The sequence below is a fragment of the Cuculus canorus genome, chromosome 9 (genome assembly GCF_017976375.1).
Source record: "Cuculus canorus isolate bCucCan1 chromosome 9, bCucCan1.pri, whole genome shotgun sequence".
Taxonomy (NCBI): Eukaryota; Metazoa; Chordata; class Aves; order Cuculiformes; family Cuculidae; genus Cuculus; species Cuculus canorus.
The window spans coordinates 14,075,580-14,102,278 of NC_071409.1; the positions used below are offsets into that span (position 1 = coordinate 14,075,580).

Here is a 26,699-nt window from a genome sequence, read left to right on the forward strand (position 1 = left end):
TCCTGACAGATGTTTGTACAACCTGACCTAAACCCCTTCCAGTAATCAAGGCCCATTCCTTGGGTTCCTCCATACCATCATTTTATGGGCTTACTTATCCCTCCTACAATACTTTTACCCTAATGTCTGATTTAAATCTCTTCAGCTGGATTTTAAGTCCCAGACAATGTGTTTTCTAAAGCAGATGCACAGAACCTTTCATTCCCCTTTTCTTTGCAGCTGGAAGCAGACAGACCCAGAACAATTAGAAGGCAAAAACACCATAGGGAGGAGGTTATTTACATAAACAGGATCACAATGTGCGCGTGTTTATATATTTTTTTACTTATAAAAAATACTGCAATCTCTTTTCTAATTAAAACACCCAGTTTGCCCAACTGCACAAATGCTAAGAAGATTTAAAACGGCGACTTCAGTAGCTATTTCATGGCTAATCAAATGAGTAAATATAATGATTGGCTCCAATTCCCATTCTGATTACACAGTGTAGCTATTTCATTCCCTCAGTAAGATCTTTGCACCCAACAAGAATAGTTTAACGAGCTTAAGAGCAGAATGTTAGGCTCAATTTCTCTAAAGGGTAATAGAGTGGGAGTGTCTGTATAATTAGCTTTGTTGGGCTCCCTCCCTCACTTTACAATACCTTCTATACAGAGCTTTCACTGCCTCTACAGGTCCCTATGTTAAAGCAGCAAAATAACACAGAGTATATTAGATTCATACTGGTTGCGCAGAGGAGTTTTGGAAGACAGGAAAAGAGCTGGAGAAGTGCTAGTTATTTTAGCCCAAAAGGGCTCAAGTTTTAATTTAGCTTTAGCAATAAAAGCACACATGTTCATGTACATATCTTATTTATCTCTAATGTATTGAATATTTAGATGTTTCTGAAAGTTAAGATGCACCAAACTATTAAGACACTGATCAAATCATAATATAAAATCACTAAAGTGCACTCAACATTTTCTTCTCTGCATAGAACTTGAAATTAAAAGCACACAGTCTATAATGCGAAACATTATCATTTAGAAGCGTCTGACGCCAAATTCTCTTATAAAAAATAAAAGTATTTGATATACTTGCGTTTTCACTGTAAGAGACAAATTTTTACATAAGCTGGCAAAATCCTAGTATTCTGTGCTTGCAGAAGAATTTTCAGCCGAAGATTTGAAAATCCTTTCTGAAGCCAGACAGACAGGTGGGATACGTGATTATTACCATCTCTGTTTTACAGATGGGAATCTTAATGCTAGAATAGTTCAAAACTCTTACTGAAATTACAAGGGACACGTCAGAGACCTGGGAAGAAAAGGAAAACAGCAGATCCCATTTGGTTCCAAACTACCATGGTGCATCCGACCTCTCCCACATCAGTCATCTTGCATTTCTCCTATCACTTTGTATTTGCAAGCAAAGACTTCATGGATATTGTCTTCAGAAACTGTTGCGCAAAAACCTTGGCAAAGAGGTCAAAATCTAGTCAAATTATTTAATCCTGCAATGGCTGGGAAAAAAAAAAAAAAAAAAAGAAAAAACAGGGCACTAGGGAAGTTACTCTGAAAAGCAAGTCTCACAGCCAAGTTACAGGCTTCAGGCTTCACCTCTAACAAACAAAATCCACAGTTAATCCATTACTTCAGGGCAAGTCAGTAGCAAATAACAAAGGGAATAACACAGGTCTAGGAGCCACTTCCATTTTTTTTTTGGCATTCAAACTCACCAGTTTGCAGTTAGACAGCAATATCTGATTGGAAACAAATGGATACTGCACCTAAATTTTTCAAATTCCTCCGAAACAACTAAGTATACGAGGAACCTTCAGCCTTTAAAAGAGATAGCTAAAACTCTTGAGTGTTACAAACAGGAGGAATGATTGTTCTGTCTCTTTCAGTACAAGAAAGAAGCAACATAGAACCACCCTAGCGGGAGGCAAATGGAGTACATAAAGGAGAAGGTGTATATGCCCCACCTCCATGGGACTCCTGTGCCATGGGATGCGTTAAATTCCGGAGATTTACCTAAGTTCATAAAGGTTGATCTGATGGAGGAAAAACCCCTAAGTATTATGGGAGACATCATTTTTATGAAGCCAATCTCTGTGAACAGTAAATTCTTAGAGAAAGGGAAATATTCTGGGGCAGTATTGCTGTGAATTTGTACTACTAATCTTCTTCTTTTGGTACTTACTAGGAAGGACACCAATGCAGGATAGACCATCTTAGGTTCTTAGGCCTATGTGCACTGACACTTGACAGAGAGATACTGAAAAGCCAAAGCTTAAATTCCAATTTATGATCCAGGCAGGTTCTTCTTCTAGAAATCAGACTTGTGCTACTTCTGTATTTAAAAAAATACAGCAGCAGACCAACACCGTAATGACAAGAGTTGGAAGGAAACATACCTGATTGCGTGCTCTCAAGATGTGACTTCCCTCCAAGCTTGGCTGCAGACTACAAGGTCTTACAATGTTACAAAAGCATTTATCCCAGTCCAGGAGGCAGGATACCAATGCTTTCATCAAATGAGCCAAACCAGAGCTAAAGCTGGGTCTTCATGACTGCCAGCACTTAAGATGCTCAAGAAAACTTGGCAGGTAAGTAAGGTATTAAAAATTCCCCAGGGGACAGCCTTCCAACAGAGTGAAAACGCACTCTCTTCTGCATGTGAGGAGTCCAATTAATGGAGTGCCAGTCAACAGCATGTGATGGAGCTAGTGCTGGATGCAGTGGTATGTCCATACTCAATGCATCTTCAGGGGACATGGCAATCCCACGCACAAAGCTTTACAGCCCTTATACTGTACTGTGTTTGTCCACAGGGAACTCTCCCAGCTGTTGGGCACAACATCCCAGTTGGGAAACCAGTTCAAGTACCTTTGCAGAGCAAGAGGATCTCCTTCAATTTTCCTTGAGTCATGAACTTACAGCTCCTCAGAGGTGTACTAGCACCTGGTTTGGATGTATCAGGAGTTCTTAAGCTGTTCAAGGAGAGAACAGCTTGGAAATGGAGAATAGGACCTTGGTATTTCAAAGACAGACACCTGCTTTGGCGTTGGCTGTGCTAGCTTAGCCACACAGAAAAGTGAAACAGCTGCACAAATTTGCAAGGTTGTGCTCAACATAAGCCTCAAAGAGAGGTAATTTATCCCAATCCATCCATGCTGCAGTCACCAAACAGTGGAGAGAAGACAGCTCCAGAGATCCAGATGCAAATACTACAGGTCAGAAATAGCACAGCATCATTGCCTATGCATCCTCACTGCACTGGGTACTGAACACCCAAATGCCTTACACTGAGCAGGCAGGCAAAGAAACAGGTTTATCCCTGCTTAAAAGGATAGAGAAACAAGAGGGCTTATCAAAGGTTACACAAAAGCAGGTAAGAGGTCTGGGAGTCTTGGGTACACATCTACAACACAGCACTGAGAAGGATTCACCTTCTTCTCAGGTTCTGTGTGGGACTATGTTAAAAGAAAGTCCAGGTTAGTGACAGATGCTTCAGACTGAGTATCTCTTTCCTCCCCCATCTTTCCTCACTATCTTTAGTAAGCTTAGAGGAAACAATGAGAAAAGCTGATGCTAAAGAGCCCAACCTGACCTTTCTCAGGGCCAAAGCCCAAAATTCCTACCCAGCAAAGCTCTGATAGGCATATCTGAGAGTCCTGCAGAGCCCCTTAGGAAAGGAAAGCCCCTTAAGGCTCAAGCTGCTGTTTTACAACAAGAGACATTTTCAGCCTATAATTTTATCTCTTCCATCTTTCCCCATGGCTTGAAATTAAAATAAACATGGACCAGGGCCTAGGATTTTATTTTATCTGTCACATATTGCTATCATTAAACACACTTGAAACGAGTGGGTTTAGTTCAAATAAAACTGTCTCTTCCCTCTCCCTTTCTCAGCTCAACAAACATAAAATAGGAAACTGCACTCCAGTACATTCAGAAGCAATACACGTTACATCATGAGTAGATGATCCATCTGGCGGGCTGACACAGTAATAAGTTTGCTTAATTGTCAGGTCAGGCATATTACAGACCCAGTCTGTCAGTCCTTTTATTACAGCTTTGTACTGGGGATTTTCAACCTCCTTGTACTCTGTATATATGGACATGATATGGGAAGCCAATATATCCACATGCTACGAGCACACATGCACAGACATATACATGAAGTGTCACTTAGAACATGGAGATTAAAACAAGCAAGGAGATACTGAAGGCAAATAGCTCTTAGCAGCTGTATACATTTCAGTCTGGAATAATCACCCAAAGAAAGCAATGAGATATTTACATTTAATTTATTTGAAAGTGGGATGGGGAAAGCACTGATTACAGAGGATAATCCAGCACTGGCTCATAAGCAAAAGAGTCAGAGATCCTCAGATGTTCCCTCCATTTATACTTTCTAAGCAATCAGCCCATCATTTCATTTTTGGCTCCGTGCAGTTCCTATCGTGCAGACAGTCTCCTGAGATTGACCATATGTCCTCCTGAGAAATCACTGAGTACACTCAGCAAATGATCAAATTTGTCAAATGGTTGTTTTGCCTTTAGAAACCCACAAAAGAAAATGAAAACACCCCTTTTTTCTCCCTTGCCTTTGTACCTTACCTCATCTCCTTCTCTTCCTTAATGAGTTCAATTCAAATGATTTTACTTACAGGAAGACTTTAAGGTGCTCTAAAACACAGTTTGTAGGAAAGATGCCAAATACAAATTGTATTCTCTAGACTTGAATGCATTTGTGATTTTACATGAGCACGCATACACATGTTCAATATAGAAACAGCAGGTGTTCTCTGAAGTTTTATTTAATGTGGTCATTGTTAGAAATGACCACATTACTCAGCAGTGTCAAAGCCAAGTCTTGTCAAATGTAAGTCTGGCCAAAAAGCTAATAACCCTGAAGATTTCCAGTGTTACACAGCCCTGCTTCGGGGTGCTGGCTCTTCCACAAACCTAACAGTGATCTCTATTTACCCTAAAGAAGCATTTAATGATTGCATCCTCTGCACGGTATCTCCACTTTTTTCGTGCGAAGTGGAGAGTGCTGCCTTGAGCACAGTAGCAGCTCCCTGTCACTGGGGCCCCGTAAAACACCGTGACCTTCATGGCCACCCTATTCCATAGCCAGATGCCCTGTATTGCTCTTTGGACATCAGCCACCTATGCAGATTCCAGTCAGAATGTTTCCAGAAAAAAGATTAGTGTTCAATACAATATTCGTACTATCTCCCTGATGAACTACACAGTGTTAAAAAAATCCCTGCTGAATGACAGTGGCTTATCTATCACTTTTTAAGGCTGCAAAATGGTCTTAACCGCACGGATATCTCATGTAATGCATAGCTGTTTTTTTCTGCAAACCTTCTCTTCCCCTCTTGCGAATCACAGCTTGAAAGTGCACATGCATCCCAGCTTTCTGTCGGCAGAAACAGAATTGTGCCTCCATTCTTCCCTGAACTCTCCTCGGCTCAGGAGGTTTGAAAAAAGGAATCAAAACTCCCTGAACTCCCAGAACAATTGAAGTGCTTGCTGGCATGCAAGATGGCAATTCTTCACGGCTCCTAGCTGCTTGGGACAAAGACAGGCTCTCATCGACGTCTTACAAATCACTCCAGAAAGGGTGACATACCCAGACTCTCATCAATCCAAAGATAAACAACAGTGCTACTTAACGACCAAATAGCAAGGTCTTTTGACCTGGGTTATGCTAGTAACCAGATGAGATGATCACAACAATCCTCTCCGTCTTTACCTGCATAACACCGTAAAACCGTGCAACTTGCTCTCACTGTACTTACAGACATGAAACTACTTCTTTCTAGTGAAAAATTCGATGTAAGACTTCGAATATTTTGCTTGGGAAGGGAAGAATCAGCCACAGACTGCAAACATTGGCAGAAGTATTTATAAGAACTGCATCAAACACTCATTTTTTTCTGGCCAGGTCCATTTTTTGTTCATTTTGTTGTTGTTGCTGTTCTTTTTAAGTCTGTGGGAGCAGACAGTAATACTCATTGGACCAACATATTATTGATTTCCCATAGAAACAGCAGTTAGTTAGAGCTCACTTTCAGCTGTGAAGCAGCATGTAAGGTTTATCTTGCTGTAATTTTTTTTTCATTTCATCCTCTTTAACATAATCATAGAAGTTTCCTCTTCACTATTGAAACACCATATGGTGATAATATATGCTAACACAGGCAAGTGACACAGTCCACAAGCCTGCTATTGAGCAAAAGTTGACAACATAAGGCTGAGAAAATTTTAAGTGCTTCCAAGCCACAATATGTACGTCACCTAATTGCATTTTACTGTGATGCAAAGAAGTCTGAGTCAAGGAAGGAACTTCTTACAATGAAACTGTAACAGCCTGGAGTAATTTACAGTTATTTGAGGAGCTATAGCGAGGATCTATCAATTCATGGCTTTCACATACAGGCTGGGTGTGGGCTGGTTGTTTTTTTTTAGCCTAGGCAGCTTTAATATACAGAAAGAGACAATGCATCTCAGCACCGCAGTCATCTCTCAAAAGGTTCCAGACAGGAAGGGAAAAGGCAATCAATAAGAGAAAATATAGACACAGACCCTTAAACCATCCACAGATGCATCTGCCTCTTACTTTAATGGTTAACGGTTTTGAACTAGGAACATCTTGCAACAATCCTGAGATATGTACAGGCTATAAATGTATCATGTTTATTTATGCACTGGTAGCAGTGTCTAACGTACAAACTGTATGGCCAACTCTTACTTTTCTGTGGAGCTCTAGATTCTTCCAGGCAGCCGTACCTGAACTGAGGCTGGGAAAAGATCTGCTCTGCCTTTGGACTGTCCAGCAAGGGATTCTCCCTCCCTGCTAGGACAGACCCTTGTATGAACAGACTACGAAAGACAGGATGGACCAGCTAATGACAAAACTATCCAAGAATGTCACCAATGTGTGTTCAAAGCCCTGTTTTACAAGGAGCTGCACCGTCTCTCTGTGCCTCAGCTTCTCTATTTGCAGAAAAGAATCAAACTTTTCCCTTCTCAGGGCATTACAAAGATAAAAGTGTGAAAAGCGCTCATGCAAACAGGCACCAACAAGCAATTAAGAAAAACTTGATAAAGCCATACTTTAAATGCTAGGGCTCCCTAGCATGTTCCAGCCTTCTCCTTTCAAATGTATCTAGAAACTTAAACCACAGAACTTAGTTGTCTTCCTCTTTCAAAGAGCACAACTCAACAGTAACTCATGTCTCCTTGCAGTGAGTGTAATGCACAAACCACAAAGCCATCATTCCCACTTTGGTGGAAATGGTCTGGGGAACACATTCAGCACAGGCCACAGCAGGAGCGAAGTCCCAAGTGATGCCTTGCCATGCAGGTGTTTCTCCAAGTTGCTGTGTTGTTCCCTTGGCTCTGAAATACTTCCTTTTCCCTAACAGGGAGGGAAATGCAGCTGGTTCCTAGTGTGTGTAGAAGAGAAACAGTCAACACAAAAGGAACAAAAACCATAAAGAGCAGAACAAAGGAAGCCTAATTTCCTATGGACTTGCATCTTGAACAGACTCTGACCCTTTCTGTTCCCCTCTGCTACCTCTCTGGACCACCCCTCCTGTTTCCCTTCTCCCTGTAGTATTAGCCTTGGCATTTCTCTGTGTATGTCAGCCAAACAATGTGTTTCAGTTCAGAGATACTGGTTAAAGTGCAGCCTGGAAAAGCAAAAGTTAAGGTTACCTGCAAGACAGGCAGTGGGCTTGGAGCTTGCTGTACACATATCTGGATGGGCCAAACCATGGGCCACAGCAAGGACAGCCAGCACCACACTGCAGCTCCTGAAGAGTCACAGGTCCGAGACCCTCCTGACGAGTCACTGTGTTTTGCATACACATACTCCTCTCTTAGACCCACTTAAAAGCAGCAGCTGGATTCAAACTGTATGTCGGATGGAGCCAACTGCCAGACACCAATGGGAACGGGGTGGGAAGAATTAATCAACTGTGCTTTCATTTCAAAATGCACCATCTATCTCCTTGCTCGGCATTGCGGAGGAGAGCGGCTGCCACACGTGGGGGATCACCACATTCTTGTGCCACAGGACTAAGTTCAACATCATATACTTCCTTCCAGTTTTATGCAGATGCACAGAACAACTTCCCACTTCTAAAGTGCTGATGAGATCAAAGAGAGATGATACAGGTCCAGGACTAGACCTGGGGTTTTGAATCTTTCAGAGTTTGCTTGCAAGACAGTGCATCAAGAAGCCTATTGCCTGTCGATCACAAAACTGAGCTGAGTATAAAGCAACATTATCCCACCGAAGAAATGTAAGGGGGTTTGTTGCCTCGGCCTTTCCTGGAGTGTGTGAATCAGAGGTGGAAACATTTCCTCAAGCCTCAGATCACTCCAAAGCCTCTTGACAGGGAACGTTCCCATGCACTCTCTGCCCATCCATTTGCATGGCTACAAGAGGGGGATAAATCTGTGATGGCATAGGGAAGTGTCTATGGTCTGGCCTCAGCTCCTCCGGTGACCCATGTCCAAACCAATTAATCTAATCTCACAGTGCTTTGGTTTCTCCTTTGCCCATGAAATTGCTAACATACTTCCGTATTTCACAGGGCTGTTGTTGTGGTGGCAAATTTAATGCTGCTGAAGCACTCGGATGCATCGACCCGTGGAAGGATGCAAGCAGAGACTGTGTCCCAATGAAACGCAGGTCTCTGCCCCAAAGGTGGCTGCTCTTTGCTGGCTGGATACACAGACAGCTTGAGAAGAACACCGGGTTCCTTTGAGATAAGTGCCAAACCACTGCGAGTGCCAAAAGCCGAGGTTGGGGAAATGATGACAGGCTTCCTGAGATGATGGTATACAGCAGCTTGGTCCCAATGCAGGGAAAAAGATAGAAAACAAAATATAACAATAGGTAAGAGGCCTTGAAAAGCTTTAGACAGTTAAGAGCCCCGCTCTCAACCACTCAACAAAATAATCACAAATGCAGAATGAAAAAAAGACCAAACTATGAGGTACTATTTGCTTTTTATTACTGTTCCCAAAGTAAATGTTTATCTTTATCCACACACAAATTTGAGATGCCTGCACAGATTTTAAAATCAAATATATCCAGTGCTAGTCATCATCTAAAGCTGTAGCCAAGGACGTAAGGCAGAAAACCTAAATGGAAGCAAAAAAAAAGAGAAAGGGGAAAGGGGAAAAGTAAACCTCACTAAGACTTCTGTGAACTTGATTATACATCAGAAAAAAAGAAACAGCAGGAATAGTGCTGCTTTATTTTCACTCTGATGATAGCACAAGAAGAAGAAATAATACCCTGCAAAGGTCACTCTTATCCTGTTCATCTGTGACGAGCTGATAATCTGGGATCTCAGAGAACTTTCTTTAAAAATCTTCACGGACATGCTCTTATCAAAAGGATTAAGGTTTAATACATACCAGCAGACGCAAACGATTCAAGCATCTGCTAATCAGAGCAGCGTCAGTTTGCCACACACGCCGGCTGGAGCTGATGAGCGTGGGAAGGTTTCCCTTTCTTGTAGGGAAAGGCCAAATCCAAACATACATGAAATCATCTGTTGGCTATGCCTCTCAACTCACACGTACGTGGCTGAACATCCCTGCCTTGTGCACGATCCTCTGCCCGCAGGCGTGTCACGGACAGCGTGACAGACGTGCACTGCTTGCAGCCAGCACGCCTGCAGCGGTGCTCCTAGAAAGCTTCAACCTTGTGAGCATCTCAAACACCACCCACATGGGGTGGGAATGTCACTCTGCCTTTGGAGAGGAGAACTGCAGGAGAAAGAGTTTCCTAGACTCGGATTTCTTGAGTGCTGGGAGGAACCCACTGAAATTGCTCCAGATGGGATGCTTCCTTTCTACTTTAAGTAATCAACTTGGATTTTCCAAACAGCATAAAGCCAGCAGAGTGCAGCCAGAAGCAGGAGTGCAGCTCTCAGAGGTGGCTCCATCTTTGAAACAGCCCATGAAATTCCAGAAGGTGTGACTATGGCAGAAGTGTCACAGCCCACTGAGAACAGCCCTCACCAGCAGCCCTGCAGTGAGCCTGCATGACCCCTATGGGTCTGCTACAAACATCATTGCTCACCAGCCCCACACCAGCTTGGGCACACCTCTATGAGACACTATTGTCCCTCTGTGTTCACATGAGCCATCCAAGTCAGTGAGGAAATGGCAGCATCTCGCAGGCTTCACGTAAAGCACTGTGTAGCACATGCAGCTCTGCAGAAGTTGGATGGTCTTATGAAATGGTCATCAACATTTTAGAATGGACAGGGCATGAAGTTTCAGCAAATGCAAATTTATTCCCAATCAGCCTTTCTGTCCCACAACCAGAAAGATTAAAAAGGCCGCAAAACCCCAAATACACCAACCTCAAGTGAACAAATACAGAGAGCCCCTCACCAGTAGGAAAGTACTGCCTGGGTACCACACCGTGCTACTGGACTCAGAAGCCTTTTTAGCAGAGCTACACAGACACCCACAGATTAGATGTGTTAAGACCATCAGATAGAGGCCTGGGCACTTCTATTTACCCCAAATACCATATCTGAAGACAGCAGAAGCTCACACATCGATTTCAGCTGAAATCACGTTGAAAAAGACTCAGTACCATGCTAAACACCTGAAACAGCTGAATCCTGCTCTGAGTCCTTGTAGATCACAAACTCTCTGTGTCATATAAATGCTACAGGATGACGGAATCAATTATAAACCTGTCAAATTAATCTTAATCTCCTTGTATGGCTATATTTTCTTTATTAAAAGAAAAAAACAGAATATTCCTGACAACAACTGGGATGCTACCAAATATTCCACAGGCTGTGCTTAGAAAATCCTTTTGGTGTGTACCAACCTAACAAGCCAGGCTCAGGCAAAAAACAGGAACAAGGAAATCAGATTCTGAGCCTCAACTAGCAAATCTGCAAAGACTGTTCTGAATACAGATTCTGCGATGTTTTTCACAGAGCCCGTATGTCAATCCCACAGCCCAAATCACGAGTAATCATAAGGCTGCTTTTTTGATGCTAGATTGCACTGCTCTTTGCTGAGTAGGAAGCTTTGTTCATGGTTGGAGATACAGCTCACGTAAACAAAGATAAAACACGCAAACTCTTAGCCATGCATTCCTGACACAGCTATAAGTGGGGCACTAAAATCAGAAATGCACATGGACAAGTGAGTCTTCAGCACTTAACATTTTTCCTTGTTTCGTGGTTTGCCATCCTACAGCTGAGACTGTTCTATCCTGTCTTATCACTGCAAGAAAATATGTCCATTGTCTTTTCACTGCTTTTGTTATGCCCAACTCATTGTCGAAAGAAGTGATGGAATAACAACAAATGCTGTCAAACATTTAAATCCCCTTTAAATTCCAGTTATTAGAAGACATTATTTCCCAGTATGTCTGGAACTTAATGAAAACGTATCATTGATTTTTTAATTTAATTTTCTTTACTTTTTTACTGTACTGCAGCTACATTGTGAATGAGCTTCTTTTCCTTCAAAATATTACTCCCTTAGGCCGACGGTGTTGGATAGTGGCAGATGTCTAGTACTGGGGGCAATGATACAGAAGCAAGAATGTAGGCTTTAATCCTTAAGACACCTCACCTAACTCTGCCTTCATTTCCCCCATCTGTTAGATGAAAAGAATAATTTCTTTCTCTTTTTCACCATTTCTACAACAACATCACCTAAAGGCCTTGAACCTGGACCATGGTTTCGTTTTGCTAGAAGCCATACACATCGGTAGTAAAAGGCAAACAACACTGAAGAGGTTGCCAAGCTACAAGGACAGAAGAGATTTTGAGAGGAAGCTGAGTAAAATGCCACGTTCGAGGTCATTTAGCACAGTGCTGGTAGCTGGGAATGAAACAGGTCTCCAGAGTGCCAGACCAGTCACCTTGGGGCCAAGCTGCCTCTCAGAACTGCATGCAAGAAGATTTGATCTTGGCCATCAAAGCATGGGTTTTTGCTATTTAAACACTCCATAAATTTTGGCAATGAGTATTTGCTTTTTAAAAAAAAGTCTAATTATCTTTGGACCAGGTATATCTTATTACCTGGTACACCTCCCACAAAGTCCTATTTTACCAAACAGACAATCTATTGGAAATTTGTGATAGAACTTAAGAGTTTAAGAAGGTAGGTGTCCAATTCTGGACAAAGCAATCAGCATCCAATACATAATTCACAGCAGGGACAAAAAATCCTGAGCTTTCCTATGCTGCTATTTCCTGTATTTCATTTTCACAGCCTCTGCTGGAAGCCCTCCCTCCTGAGTCACAAAGTTTTCTTGTTTTTTTTTAAAAAATGTAGACATTTATTTTATGGGTTTTTGCTTACGGTCTTGCTGCACTCATCTCTTAAGCAAGGCTTTAAGCAGAATGGCAAAAAGTGGGGAAAATACCCTTTAATAGAGGATCTAGATGACCACTGCATTCACCAGGCCCCCTTAGTGGAGGTTCACCCAGTTTAGGAATAGCCCCTGTTCCCATCCATGGGAGTTATGCACCTAAATGCCTTGTCTATACAACCTTCTTTTACTAATGGAAGGCATAGTGGTTCTCTGCCTCTGAACTTTCCAATACGTTACTGCCATTTAGAAGGTGTGATATGAAATGATCAGAAAAAACGCTGCAGCTATACAAGAGGTGTTCTCTACTTCACTTACCACACTAGAATTTCTAGACTTTACAAACAGGAGGAAAATATTAATTAGATTTTTTTTCATAATGTATTTTAGTTTTTCAAGCAAGCTCATCTTCAGGCAAGCTCATCTGTCAACATACCGTTGACATGGTAATTGTGAGATCATGTTGGTCTCCTCCTCCATTTCAATTCACTCTATCAGAAGGCTGGAACTGTCTGTGCTGGTGAAGGTCACACAGACACCTCTCAAGCTCAAGTGATGTTTGTAAAGAATCCACGTTGAGAAAATGCTTTTCATACTCATCACTTCAGAGCAGAGGGTAACATAGCTCTGTAAGACAGCAGCATTCTACCACCTCTGCCCAAAGCATGGGAAGCAGCCAGCAGGACCTGGATGACTTCTCTACCTTCACTTCCCAGCTCAGTTGCCTCGGACCAGGCAGGACCACTGGGTACAAGGAGGGTGCTGCTGACTGCAGCTGCCAAAACTCTCTCCCTGCCCTCTATTAATGGTGGTCATTTTTAGCTCATAACAATGTCTTTGTCACCTGCCTGGCACACAAAAGATGTTACCAAAGTGATGCCCACATAAGTGATGAAGGGTTGGTGCAGAGATTCATACTCATCCATGTCCTCAACGGCAGGTCTCGTGGCCAAGGGAAACTGTCCAGGGCTGACACTGGCCCACCCTTTCTGACAAGTATCAAGGAGTTCCCAAACCTACTGTGGAGGGTACAAATCCTTCTCCTTCAGAGGTACCTCCTGTAGCAGTGCATCTCACTGCAATCCTGAACTGGTACCAAGGATCAAAAGAGATTTCCTTCTGTGTGAATTTGTACCAATAAGTAGGTTATGTTAAATAAACTCCTTGTCATTATCCTGCTATCACTCCTATTCCAGTGAGAGAGGACTATTTTACAGTTTAGTTTATGATGCTTTAAAACTATTTTAAAGATAAAATAAAGAAAGAAACCTAGCAACAAAATTTCTCTTATTTCAGAACAGGAATATACCCAAGGGCAAGGTATACCTGTAAAATTATTATAATATTTTAACCACATAAGCACAACTGGAAACATCTTCTCTGAAAACAAGTTGTAACTCTATTTTCCTATCTGCAGCCATTAACCTGATAAATTTGGGAAGGTCAACTAAAGTGTAATCCAATAAACGTGCCGATGTTCTGAGTAAGTACCTCACAATTTGCAGCCTAATCTATTATCCCACTATAAGACCATCAAATGACTCACCAGTTCTAATACTTTGTACAGATCAAACAAAAGAAAATATCAAAGCTTTACATTCTAGTTCCACCTTTTAAGGACTTGCTTGAGTACTCTAATTACAGCAGATGATAGATTCAATTCTGGCATTTTCTTTTTCTAACATCTATACTTAGAAGTTACTGTACCTGTACATTTCATTGGACATCATTATGTTAATCAATAAATCCTTAAAGTTTGATACACTGAACAAAGAAAGCTGGGATTTGGTCCCAGAGACGAAATTGAGCTTCTGCTGCCCACTGGATTGCACACAGTTATTGTAATGCACCAGAAAACAGCAGCATCCCATCACTCCTGGGAGTGGGGGACAAGTCTTCAGATACCCCAACTGAACTATGGACAAACGGCCACAGGAACCAGCATGTGCACTGAGCAGCACATGTTGTCGTGGAGGCTGATGAACTTAAGACGTCAGATCAAGCCCAAAACTTGTGCTATACCCTGCAATCCTCCAGAAACTCAAATACATCTGCAAAACGTTTTATTTGACTACTGTCATTTATTTATTTAGCACTACAGGTACAAAATAATAGTGAAAAAAGAATCAATTCACAGAGTGCCAGATCCCAAAGGACAAAGTGTCAGGAGACAGTCAGCAGTACTGTCAGCAAACTGCAAATGCTCAGTGAAGAGGTTACAGAAGTGATGTGTCTCTACGAAGATGCTGGAGCTGACCACAGGCAACGCCAAAGAAAATGGCGAGCACAATTATCTTTCAGTTAACTCTCACTGTGTTTTGACATTAAAAACATTTCCAGTAACAGTGTATATTTGTATGTATTTGGCCCAGGGAAACAAAATGAACAGGGCTATCTGATACAGTGCCTGAGCACTCACGCTGTTAAAACTTCTTTCCTTTATTGCAACAACAAAAACCCACTGGAAAAGGACTTAATCATATCTGGTTTAGGTTGTTGCTCTTTTTGACTGACCAACCCGAATCAGGATGTTTTTCAAGGACAAGTCTGTAAATTTATGCAATAACTGTGTACGCGCTGCAAGAATGAAAGAAGACTTTATTGGGAGGTCCCTGTAGAACGGAGAGAAACTGCACAGGCCACCACACCAGAGCCTCTGTGTGCAGACAGACACTTTCAAAAACGCACAAATCTGAATTAACTCTGTGTTTGCTAAGTTCACATCCTAAAAGAGAGCAAATCTAAATGAACTGTAATCACTACTTTAGTTCTGCTCCGAAGGTATCAGTTCTCAATTGCTTAAGACAAATACAACAATGAAAAGACCCCAAAAAGCCACAAACTAAAGAGAAAGCCTATTGGATAATGGATGTGCATTGCATCAGTTGATTTTCCCTTTGGTTCTTTTGCTTCTGAGGTTTTCTTTAGGGTTGACATCAGTAAGACAAACACAACATTTAATGCATCTGCATCTGCGCTTACAGACCCAGGCATGTATAAAACCAATCATGAGATTAGGAAGTGAAGGTGCTGCACAACTGGGCACAAACACATTTGGGGTGATTTTAGAGATCTCAAGAATTGTTCTCTCTAAAGTGCCATCCAGGTGTCATCACTTCTCCTGATGAACAGATGACATCTTTCCTGAACTTATATAGCTCCACTCGAGCGCTACCTAGATGAGTGACAAAAATTATCTGAGCTGCTATCACCGCTGCAGTCCTTGTCTAGACACAGAAGAGTAAGTGCAAATTCCAGTGTGCCTTGCTGGGCTACAGCCACCCTGACAGATGAGCTATGACCCAAGACACTTCATCACCACTGATTAGACAACAAAAAACAAAAGAAAACAACTTGAGACTTGGCTACCTGACAGATAAAAGTTAATAAAACATAAAACCAACACAAAAATACAGGCATAAAAGTATTTGTGAACTGAGCAGGTTTTAATTCACAAGGTATTGTTGGTGGCAAGCTGGGGTGAATGAAATGCCATTTTTTATAAGTATTTTTCTAACACTCTCCATGGTGATCTAACAATCAGGATCAGAGGCCCTTCACTCGGAGGTACAGCAGCTTTTGAGCTGGTGCCTCCTTCAGAGCGGCTGCACCCTTCTCCCCATTGACAGACACATCTGGATGCCATCAGGTGGAACGGGCACGCCTGCTCACAACAAATACCAAGCAGTTAGCAAATTGACTCCAGCAGTCAATGTTGGCCACTTTCCCACTCTCTGTTTATGCAGTGTGCCACTAACCTGTTGAGTCCGAGGTTTATAAGGAGAGCTGCTCTCTAGGTCAGCCAGGATGCTGGTCAAAGAGTCGATTTCTGCATCTAAACTGGACCGCCTCTCCTCAAGTGTCTTGCCACCAGGATTCACCTTAAAGAAGAAAGAAGAGTTCCAGTTATTCAAACCACTTGGCCTGGCACACGTTTTCTTACTGTCCTCATGGACCTGCTACCATGCTTCAGCAACAACTCTCAGGTTGTAGGGACAAACACACTGAAATGCTACAGCTCTCTCCCAGAACCAGCAGCAAGCCTCCATCTCACCTGGGTTCAGGCTGCTTTGGGGCTTTTCTTCTTGCATTTCCCACAACAGTCCCATTGACTAAAGCTGACTTGGAGAATTATGCAACTCAGAGTACAATCTGCTACCAAGGTGAGGAAGCAACACAATCCCAGCTCCTGCATATGGAGAAGAGGTATTGTGGCAGGACACCTGGCTAGGCAGCTGGAGCTGGGCTTGGAGAACCTCCATTCTTACAGCATCTCTTCTGCCACATAACCATCCCAGATGAAGCACAAACAGAGCAGAGCTACAAGCCACAGCAGCCAGCAACCAGCCACTGATTATTGTCTTAAATCAATCCGTGGCAGCTGTACCAGTCTGATTAAACTTTTTCCACCTGAAAAATGAGCTCCTTCAAGGAGAAGTGAAAAAGTTCAATTCATTTTTAGTGGACTCAAGGTGAAGAGCATGATTTACAATAAGCAGTCACAAAATAACATAAATAAGGTCCTTGTGTAACAGGCTATTATGCAGGAAAGCCCATGCCTAGAGCAAATACCAACTGACAGCCAGGATTCTTTCAGATTCAATGCACCTGCTTTCTCTCTGCTTTCAAAATGACATGGCCCCATGACCCAGGCTGGCAGGGACTCTCATTTGGAAGGGGGAAAACATAACTTTTCACCACCCACTTCCAAAAGTAAAACTCGGCACCACAGGAGAGTATGTGATCCCCAAGACATTGTTGAATGGCTGCACAGCAATCCTTCCCTGCTAGAATCAGCATTTTAAAAGAAGACTCAATTCACACACTTTGTTTTTAGACACTAGTCCAAAACTGCTGGATAGATCTCCATGCTGTACAGCCCAACCAACAGCGGTACCTACCAGCAGTGCACAAAGGCAGATACAAGCTAGGAAACATGTCCTCCCTCAACATTTTCAATGCTTTAGAAGTAGGCAGCTCTGTCAGGAATGTCTAAGTCCGCATCAGGTGTGATGTAGGTGCCAGGAACTAGCCCTAATGAGTCAGCCCTTAGGTAAGGCACATGCAAAACCAAAGTTCTTGAGTCAAGCGAAATATTACAAATATTTCACATTGAAATCTTTTCTCAATCTGAGTCATAGTCAATACTTCTCTTCCATCCTTCCATGTCTAACTTATCTGCAAATTCCCCATAGCGAATCTCTCCACAGAGCTCAATACAGAAGAGCTCATTCGTGGCTTGACTACTACAAAAATAAAAATATTGACTACTACAGTAATAAAAATACTAAAGAATTACCTAACAACTCACCTAATTTCAACTGTAACACCTGTTCAGACCATAACAGCAGCTCCTCACAGAAAATCAAGCTCTGTTTGCTCTCACTCTCACCAAGTTACTTCAATTTTCCAAGCCAAAAATTTGCCTTTTCCTTTGGCTCACTGGCTGTTCCAGATAGTTTATATTTAAATTTCATTTGATCATTACCTGTTTTACAGAATTCCCCAGTCATCAATCTGACACATAAAGGGCAAGTTGGTCAAAGAGAGACAGACTATGCAAAGCAGGCATGTTCTGATCTGCCATGCTTATACGTGCTAAGGCATTCATTAGTTCCTAATGATTATTAAATCTTACTGGATTACTATAAATTTGGCTTGACTAACAAGAAAATGGAAGCTCCAATGCGCTTTATGCAAGAACACGTACTTTAAAACGCATAGAGTCAGGCTAGAAACTATGTACAAACTCAGTTCTTCTTGCCTATTTTTAAAATGGACCCAGTTAAAGTTTTATTCCATCCAAACTACTGTTGAAAAAAAAAGAAATAGTTTTCACAGGAAGTACCTCAGATCATTACTCCTGGCTAGCTGTAGGCACCTGGATTTTTAAATCTGCAGAAGTCCAATTTCCTTTCCACTATTAGTGCACTTCATGGCTCTTGTTTGGTTTTTCTCCATCCTCCAGTTGTTGGCCTATAATAACCACAGGGCAGCCACAGGCTTCCTGGGCACAAAAACTGTGACTGCTTCACTCCAGAGAATTTTTAAGCTAAGCTGCCCAAAGCCAGCCAGCCTGGGAAGGGGGCACCCAAAGCCTCAGCTTCTGGGGAGATAAATCAAGTCAATGACAGACCAAGAAATAAAACTGGAGCCTACACAGGGCCTGTTTGATACCCTGATCCTGGAGAGGAGGGATGGCAGCAACCATTTCATTTCTGCTTCTTAGCATTTCTGGGCCATGTTATTCCCAGATTCTCATTCCCCAGAACAATTACGCAACAGCTGACTAGCAAATGCTGCAGAACAGGTTGTAAGGTTGTAAAAGTTAAATGTCCTTAGGAAACCTAGAAAAAAACAAAATAAACCAGCAAGGAAACATCTCTATTGATTTGGAGCTCTGAAAAAGATTTATTTATTCAATTAAAACATACTCAACATAGATTAAGAGCCCAATTCTACAAATGTTGGAGAACAATGCAGTATGACAGTGCCAACAAATAATGCCACCGATATGTGTGTAAGGGTCTATTGGGACAGGACTGGACTTCAAATACATTTAGGAAATGGTAATCCTTGCAAAGACAGGTTTCTGCTTGCTCTGTTCCCTGTCTCCATGAATCTCCATGAATCTTGGATTCTTCTCCCCACAGCACTCCAGAAGCAACCAAGGAATTTCCTGCATGTGGAAACAGGACAACAATTTCAAACACTAACTGTAGCAAGAGAGGGTTAAGTTACTTCTCTTCTCATGCTCTTCGTCATAACGTTGCTATAAAAGTTTTATAATATTGCAGTGGAACAAAATCCAAACGCCAGGTCCCAAGGCACAACAGGTTCACACAGACACTGCTCTGGTCTGCTGGACCCAGACTGGTTAAACTTAGGACCTTACAGACACAAACACCGGAACCAGAAAGAACTGTTAATTCTATTTCTGTCTGGACTTACGGCATTGTTGCAGACATGTCGCTTGCACGCTCTCCATTTCAGCCAGCGTGATATGGAAAAAAATGGGTTTAAAAAGAAAAAGGATGCTATCTTTGGCCCAACCAACGTGAGCTCGACAAAAAGCAAACATAAGCCAATCCAGTCCAACAAATTACTCATGCCAGAGACTATCCACTCACGTGAACTTCTGCAACGCCTGCTCTTATCCCCTGGCTCACTCCCTGGTGCAAGGCAAAACAGAGAAAAACAGTGAAGAGTTTCACTGTTTGGCTTGTATCTCCCTGAATTCCTGGTGTGCAGCTCAGAGCAACTGTGATTGTAATTCATCTTGAGCCCTGTCAATCCACTCTGTTCTGATGAAAACGGGATAATTTTGTTAATCCTACTACCCAACACCAATCAGTGCCACAGGTCCCCCAGCACCATCCCAAGAGAAGTTCATTACAGAACATGCAGCGCAGAGGGTAACGCAGGGCCTCTAAGTTTGCCTCACTGTACTAAAGAGACCATAAGACCATTCACTGAGTTAGAAAACATGAAAAGTACAATGATTTCCCTAGATGACACCTTTTCCTACAACCTAGATCACCTATCCTTACCACAATTTGTAGGGTGCAATAGAGAAATGAGAATGCTTCTCATTTGTCCAAGCCACCTTCTTGCAATGGGTTCGAAGAGAAGAATCTGGCTCTCAGGTGTCCTTTCTACCTCCTGCATCAAGTTCCTTTCTCTACTCAGGCGCCTCTCTTTTATTCTCTGTTTTCACCTCTCTCAATGCCCTGTTTGCTGCCACACAGTGCTGCAGCTTGGGACAGTCATCCTGGGACAAGAGATGTACTATAGGCTGCCAGGCTGGTCTCTGAGCCTCTACAGGAAACCGCGTTAATGCCCAGTGGTGTTGCTGTTTCAGAGAAAGATGGAGAGTGGCTTTGCAGTAGTGACCTGCTGACTTACACGGACAGCAGGTTAGAAGTAACTCGAGTCCCAGCATATATTTTCTGCCAACACAAGGCAACAGCCAAACTCCTGAACACTTCCAGAGCATCACGACTTTGTTCACTGCAGTGTAATTTTCTAGTATCAAAATCCACCTTCTCCCCACCCACCATAGCCTTGCCTAAGCCTTTTCTAAAGTAGGTTGAGCTGAATGCGTTACATGAATGTTGTGGCCAGCTCACCCTCTGAGCTGCACCTCAGGAACATGGGGGCTTCCATTACTGGGAAACGCAATGTTGTTATTTATGTACAGACACATCCAAGAAAGCAGAGATACAGCTAGACACACAGCCTTCCTCACAGCTTCGGCTCCCTCTGCACACCACGCGATCGCAAGTCACTGATAACCCCATAACTCACAAGTGGAAGAATGCAGACAAACGCCATGGATATTAAGAAAGGTTGTAGCCAAATCAGGGGTTGTGAGCAGGTAAATAGAAAATAAGGACTTATGCCCTGAAAAACTCTATTGCCTTTTCCTCTAGTAAATGCCACTGACTCACAGATGAGGTGGCAGAGACGATAAATTCAATGACTGCTGCCTGCTTCCACCGAGTAGCACCCACAGCAGCCACTTGCCATGCTCTGTAAGCTGTGGAAATCCTTGGGTAGGTGCTTGGCTGGAAGAAAGAGCACATGAAACTGCTCTCCAAACAAGGAGTTAGCATCTCTTTCTGTTCTATGGCCTCAGGCGTTGAGCTTAGACTGGAGCCACCGACAAAGAAGGATGGGGCTCTTGTTTCCTATTTCAGCTGGGGGCAGGCAGGGAAAAAATGTTTGATTTGATGGCATCCAGGAGACTGTGAGAAATGTTAGCCAGGGAAAAGAAAAGAAGTGATTCTGCCTTGATATACTTCAGGTTGTGTTTAATTTTTCCTTCTATTTCCCTTTCTTTGCACTTTCTCCAATATCACTGCAGAGGCAAGATGCTTTTCAGACACACACTCTTGCTATTCCACCTCTCTCGCTGTTAAATTTCCCAGACTTTTTTCCAAGTTCACAAAAGCCATCTGAAGCCCCAAGAGACAATGCAGTGGCAAAAAAGATGCACCCTCAAGGATATCTATAAGGAAAAACAGGCATCCTGAAGATGAGCTGCTGTCTATTTCCCCTTGAGCCTAAGAAGTGCAAACATTTTCTTTCAGATTTCCTAATGCAAACTAAAACAGTCCCAAGAGGCAGCCCCACCAACTCCAGATGGAGACACAAGCTGGCTGGAGCATTTGGGGTGAGGAGGGTCTAAGATATGTGACTGATATACCAAGGAGAGGCTGGAAAAGTAGTCGTGCCCTTTAAAAACAGAAAGATAGAGTCTTTTGAAACAAATCTTAAATGATGGAAGATTTCAGCAGATGTGACCGCGGTGATTTCACCAGACGTGATTGTATCAAGGATCTAATAGAAAAGAACTTCCCTGCTGTTTCATCAGGCTGAAGCCAGGCCTGAAATATCCTTTTTAGTCTTTTGATGACATCAAGGATAAAAGCCAAAGGGAAGTTAGGTTTTGATTTATTTTTTCCCTTGCTCTTTCTTTTTTTACAGGCATGGAATAGTTTTACCTAGTTTGTGTTGCTGGGTATTAGCTGGACCAAAGGAAAATACTTCAAAGGTTTGAAGTAGGCTGTTCAAAGGTGTCATTTGGTGTCTCTTGGATGGTGCTGTCATTTAACTGAGCAACATTTCTGCAATTATGGCCACTTTTGAAGACTGCTCCATAAGGAGGCAGGTGGGTCTACCTGGAATGAAACTTAAATGGAGTGGGGGCAATCATCCACTAAACATCAGCCTACCTTATCCCATAAAGGGCTAATAAATGTGCCAACTATCTTCCTTGGCAAAGTTCACACCAGCAGCTCTGCCACAGCAAATGGTAGGAGACACAGCAGGGCCAAGGGGGCTCCGCTCCTGAGGTCCAAGTTCAGCTCAGTCCCAGACCTACACTATGAGTCTGGGGTAGCTACAGCCCCACATTCAATTTCTCCACCCAGGAATATGTAAATTGCACTGGTATCCTGAGGATTAACTGATCTTATCTCTGAAGCAGCAAGGTGTTATAAAGAACTGCATGGGCTTACAGCGGGGGCAAATGAACAAGCAGATGAAGAAAAGTTATTTGCGCAGCATTGCTTGGAGACATCTTGCAAAACCTTAATGACCAATTTATAAACTCACTGTGGTGTAGGAGGCTTATAAAAAGACAAATAATAAAAATTTTTAAAACCCCACAAAACAGAGAAAACAGATAACAGAAGAAGAAAGCATGAAAATAGAAGGTATCAGTCTCAAGACAAAGAAAAGGGGGTAGGTATTTAGTCACACAACACGCTGCTAAGCTGCAGAACTACTACTGCTGCAAGACACTGTGGTTGCTATGAGTTTATATGAACTCCAAAATTAGTTGGAGAACTATGTGGAAGAAAACTCCACCAAGATACTTTACAAAATAATTAAAAATCCTCTGGGCTTCCTTTTCTAACATTTTTCTCTGGACATTCACTACTGACCATTGCTGATGTGATTTGTCTCTCTATAGACAATCACACACACGTGAAGCCTCCACTTGTGCTTTATATTCACCAGCTGACACCAGCCAGGAGTCACTTCTGCTGGAGGGTACATGTCAGCCTCTGCAGGTTAATAACGGACCATCACCTTAGTGCCAGGGCTTGGGTCAACACCTGTAAAACCACTTCTTCCCTCCTTGTAGCGAACGCAACAGAAATCACAGTTAATGACACTCAGCCTGAGACACATATATGTAAGACAGCAAAGACTTGGCTGCATTTATGAATCTGTATGACAGTAAAAAACTGTATTTCTGTAGAAATCAGTGACAAGCACTGCTTGTATACAATAGTTAGGAAACATCCCCATCCCAAAGAGCTTATTGTCAACTGCATACCAGCCCTGGGAAGGGAGAACAGTTAAGAGGGGTGGGAGCGAGGTGCTGCAACTCTAGAAACACAACCAAGCTCCTTCTGGCCACCAGATGAAGACACTAATCCACTGGGCCAACTCAGCTCCTTAATAGACATTTCATTCTCTGTATGTGCTGTCCCAGCCATAACAAAACACACCAGAAGACAGCATACATGCCATCCAAGCTCCAGCTGCAATTTCACTGCAGGACAGCCCTGATTTCACATGTTTGGAGGGTCGCATTCAAGTTGCCACCATGTTGAGCACTGGCTTGTGGGCCAGTGGCCCTTCATCCATAACTATTTAATTAGCCGTTGCCTTTTGTGCATCTTGAGAGGGACCCCAGTCCTGGAACCAGCACCCTGGTTCTGCTCAGGGGCAGGATGCCAGCAGTGCAGATGAGCAGCAGTAAAGCCAGGGCAGAGCCCAGGACTCTATTCCCTTCCAAAGAGCTCCTGCCCCTAACACTGAAGAGAAGCTTTTGCCACAAATACCCATGGTTTATCTGGACTTCCCAAGACCACAGAAGTGGATTTGGCCCTGCATATCGGATGGGTGAGGAGAAACAAAAAGGGATGAAGCTGCATCATACAGATTTAGCCAACAGGGTCCACGGCCTGGGCATGCTGTGCTGAAGCACTGGGTCCAAGGGCAGCAGATAACCACCCCAGTGGCTGGGACAGGACGTGGACAACAGCTCATGAGGAGATTTGCAACACTCCCTCCCACTGCCACCCTTGAGGACAACACTAGGCAATGATGCAACAGAAGAAAAGAGGATGAAGCAAATAGGTTAAAGCACTCGGCAACATCTGCTTTGCAACCCAGAGGTGCATTTGTAGGTGCCCTGAAAGCTGGAGAAGCCAACACAGAAGACCTGTGCTGTCTGCCCTCCTCTGCCCCTATCTTCTTTGTCCCAGGATGATGCCATCCAGTCTCCTGCTTCCCATGTCATGAGCTGATACCTCTACCTTGGACATTCAAAACTGCACCCAGCTTTTTGGGATTTCTGGCCGCTGTGTTTTGCTCACGGAAGGAAGTTCTGGAGATTTCAAGGATGGCTAAACAAGGCTTTCAAAACTGTTGTGCTTCTGAAAAATGGCAAAATGGCAAATGTCACTCAGCCGACTGGAAGATCTTCATACTACAGGCCAGTCACTACTCGGAAAAGGGGCACCATGGTCCTCAAGCACGTGAAAGCAACACAATTGATTTAATAAGGAACAGTCAGGGGATGAAGAGAAAAGAGGAGTCCCATGATCCGACATCTGCCAGAGGAGCAGACCCAACGGTCCTGGTAGTTTACTTAACATGTCTGATCAAAAGCTTTGGGAGTCTTGTCTGTGTTAAGTGCTACCAGATGCAAAATCAGCAGCAAGATGAGGTGTATTAATAAGCTAAGGAGGCACATAAAGTTATTTGAAAACTGAATGGGGAAGATGAGGACAGAAAGGGGAGAATAAAAACAGCTTATTTTTCCATTAAGGCAATTTAATATTCTCCGAGTGGAGTTACAATCACTTGTCCTTGGGAATTAAATTGAATTAGTGAAACGCTCCTGCTCATCAGCAGAATATATAATATAAACTAGAACATATAATTTTTTTCTTTCTACCTTCTACGGGACAGCACTACCTCTCTGTTCATGGGGCAAGAACAGCTGGCCATGAAATCCTTTTGATCCAGCATGACTTACACTGACTGTAACTAACTTTACAGCAGCAGGAAATACATCCTTTTCCTTTTAATTAATACAATTACATTAGCACAGGTTATTGATAATTATGGTGACTGTTAAGTTTTGCCTTTCTTTGCCCACTCCCCCGCCAACTTAAAATCTGCTCCAACATCATCACAAATTAATGTTTAATTAGCCATCAAACAGAGCTGATGCTCCCCACAGAGTATTGCTGCTTGCAGAAAAAACTGAGAATTAAGAGAAGATACCGGATATTTCATCATTTGCCTCCAAGGGGAACCATAACCAAAGAGTAACCAATTACCCCAATACAGCTGCAAAGTTAAATCGATATAGAAACCAAATAGCTCATTAAGCATCCACTGCAATAAAGGAAGACCTTCCCACTGACTCTTAGGACATGACTGTTACATTTACAAATGATCCCACGTTAATGTCCAAGAGCAAAGACTCCATTCACCTCCACATTCTTGCCAAGTTGCAATTTTCCTCTTTCCTTTTCTGGTGTAAGAGAAGAGGAAAGAGGAGGATACCCCCAACAACACAGGACACGTCTGACAAGCCATGAATTACACATGCCTACACACACGGCTATCTGTCACACTCAGCCCCTCAACTCTGGATTTATGTTCCGCAGGGGAAAAACACACCAAACACCAGCTCCTGCCCAGTGCCACAATACCCCAGAGCAAGAAAAGCATGGAACTGAAGGTGACTTTACTCCGTTTAACACTTCTGGTGAGTCTGGTGCTAAAATACCGTGTCCAGTTTGGAAAGCAGCATTTTAAAAACTTGTAACACACACCAGAAAAGCAGCGACAGCCGACAACAAGACGCATAGAAAGCGCACTTGTCCTCGCATATGAAGGAGACTGAGTAGCTTGATAACAATATCTAAACAGCCTCAAGGCACGAAAATGACAAATATCACAAGACAGTTTAACCTAGCAAAATAAAAACCCATGCTGCAGCCAGGAAGCCAAAGCCAGGGAAATTCTGTTTAAAAATAGGAGACATATTCACTTATGCATAATACTGCAGGTAATTAAATGCTATAACAAACTTCCAAGATTTCTCCATCTCTTGATGTTTGCAGATCAAGGCTGGATGCCTTTGGTCTCGCTGCGTGACCAGGTGAAGCTTTATGATCTGTGATTTGCAGTCAGGCACAGCTGACAATTTAATGTCTCCGCCTGGCCCCCACATTGACGGAGGTAAGAAAGTGACAGCTCTGCTGTATTCTGAAAGATCTGTTGAAATCACTCCGTGTTTGTATCGCTTTAACTGGAAATTAAATTTACATGAACAAACTCTATCCCACACAAGACTGTATATTGTGACAGCTAAATGAAGAGCTTTTAAAAAGGGACACGTCTCAGGCAATTTTAATCAAAAAAGATAGGTTTTGTTAAAGCTACCAATTTCAGAAAATTAAGGTTGACTAAAACTGTTTTTAAAAACTCTTTTTGGAATTTAATCACATGTTGGAAACCCATATGCAGCTGCCTGTGTCACCTGCAAAAAGGCTGAATAAAACATAAGCATTTGCTTAATTTTACACGTGTGCTTAAGTTCTATCAACTTTAATGAAGTTTAAGCACAGAGTCAAGCTTCTCTGAATTTGGGAAAGCATTCCTGAATATGAACTATGAAGCTATTAGGAAATTAAAAAAAAAAAAGTAAAATTAAAACTGGCCAGTCAACTTTCACAGCCTGAATAAGCTCCAAGTGCAGAAGTGAAACATATAACATACTC

At 42.6% G+C, this 26,699-nt stretch overlaps 1 protein-coding gene across 21 annotated transcripts in view; it reads right to left on the reverse strand.

Annotated features, from left to right (window-relative positions):
• Nucleotides 1-26,699, reverse strand: part of LPP (LIM domain containing preferred translocation partner in lipoma) — a 340,056-nt gene that overhangs the window by 149,618 nt on the left and 163,739 nt on the right. For all 21 annotated transcript variants that reach the window (XM_054075104.1, XM_054075101.1, XM_054075093.1 and 18 more), the window contains one exon: nt 16,137-16,259. In XM_054075104.1, the coding sequence (XP_053931079.1) occupies nt 16,137-16,259 (123 nt within the window). The remainder of the gene's footprint in view (nt 1-16,136; nt 16,260-26,699) is intronic.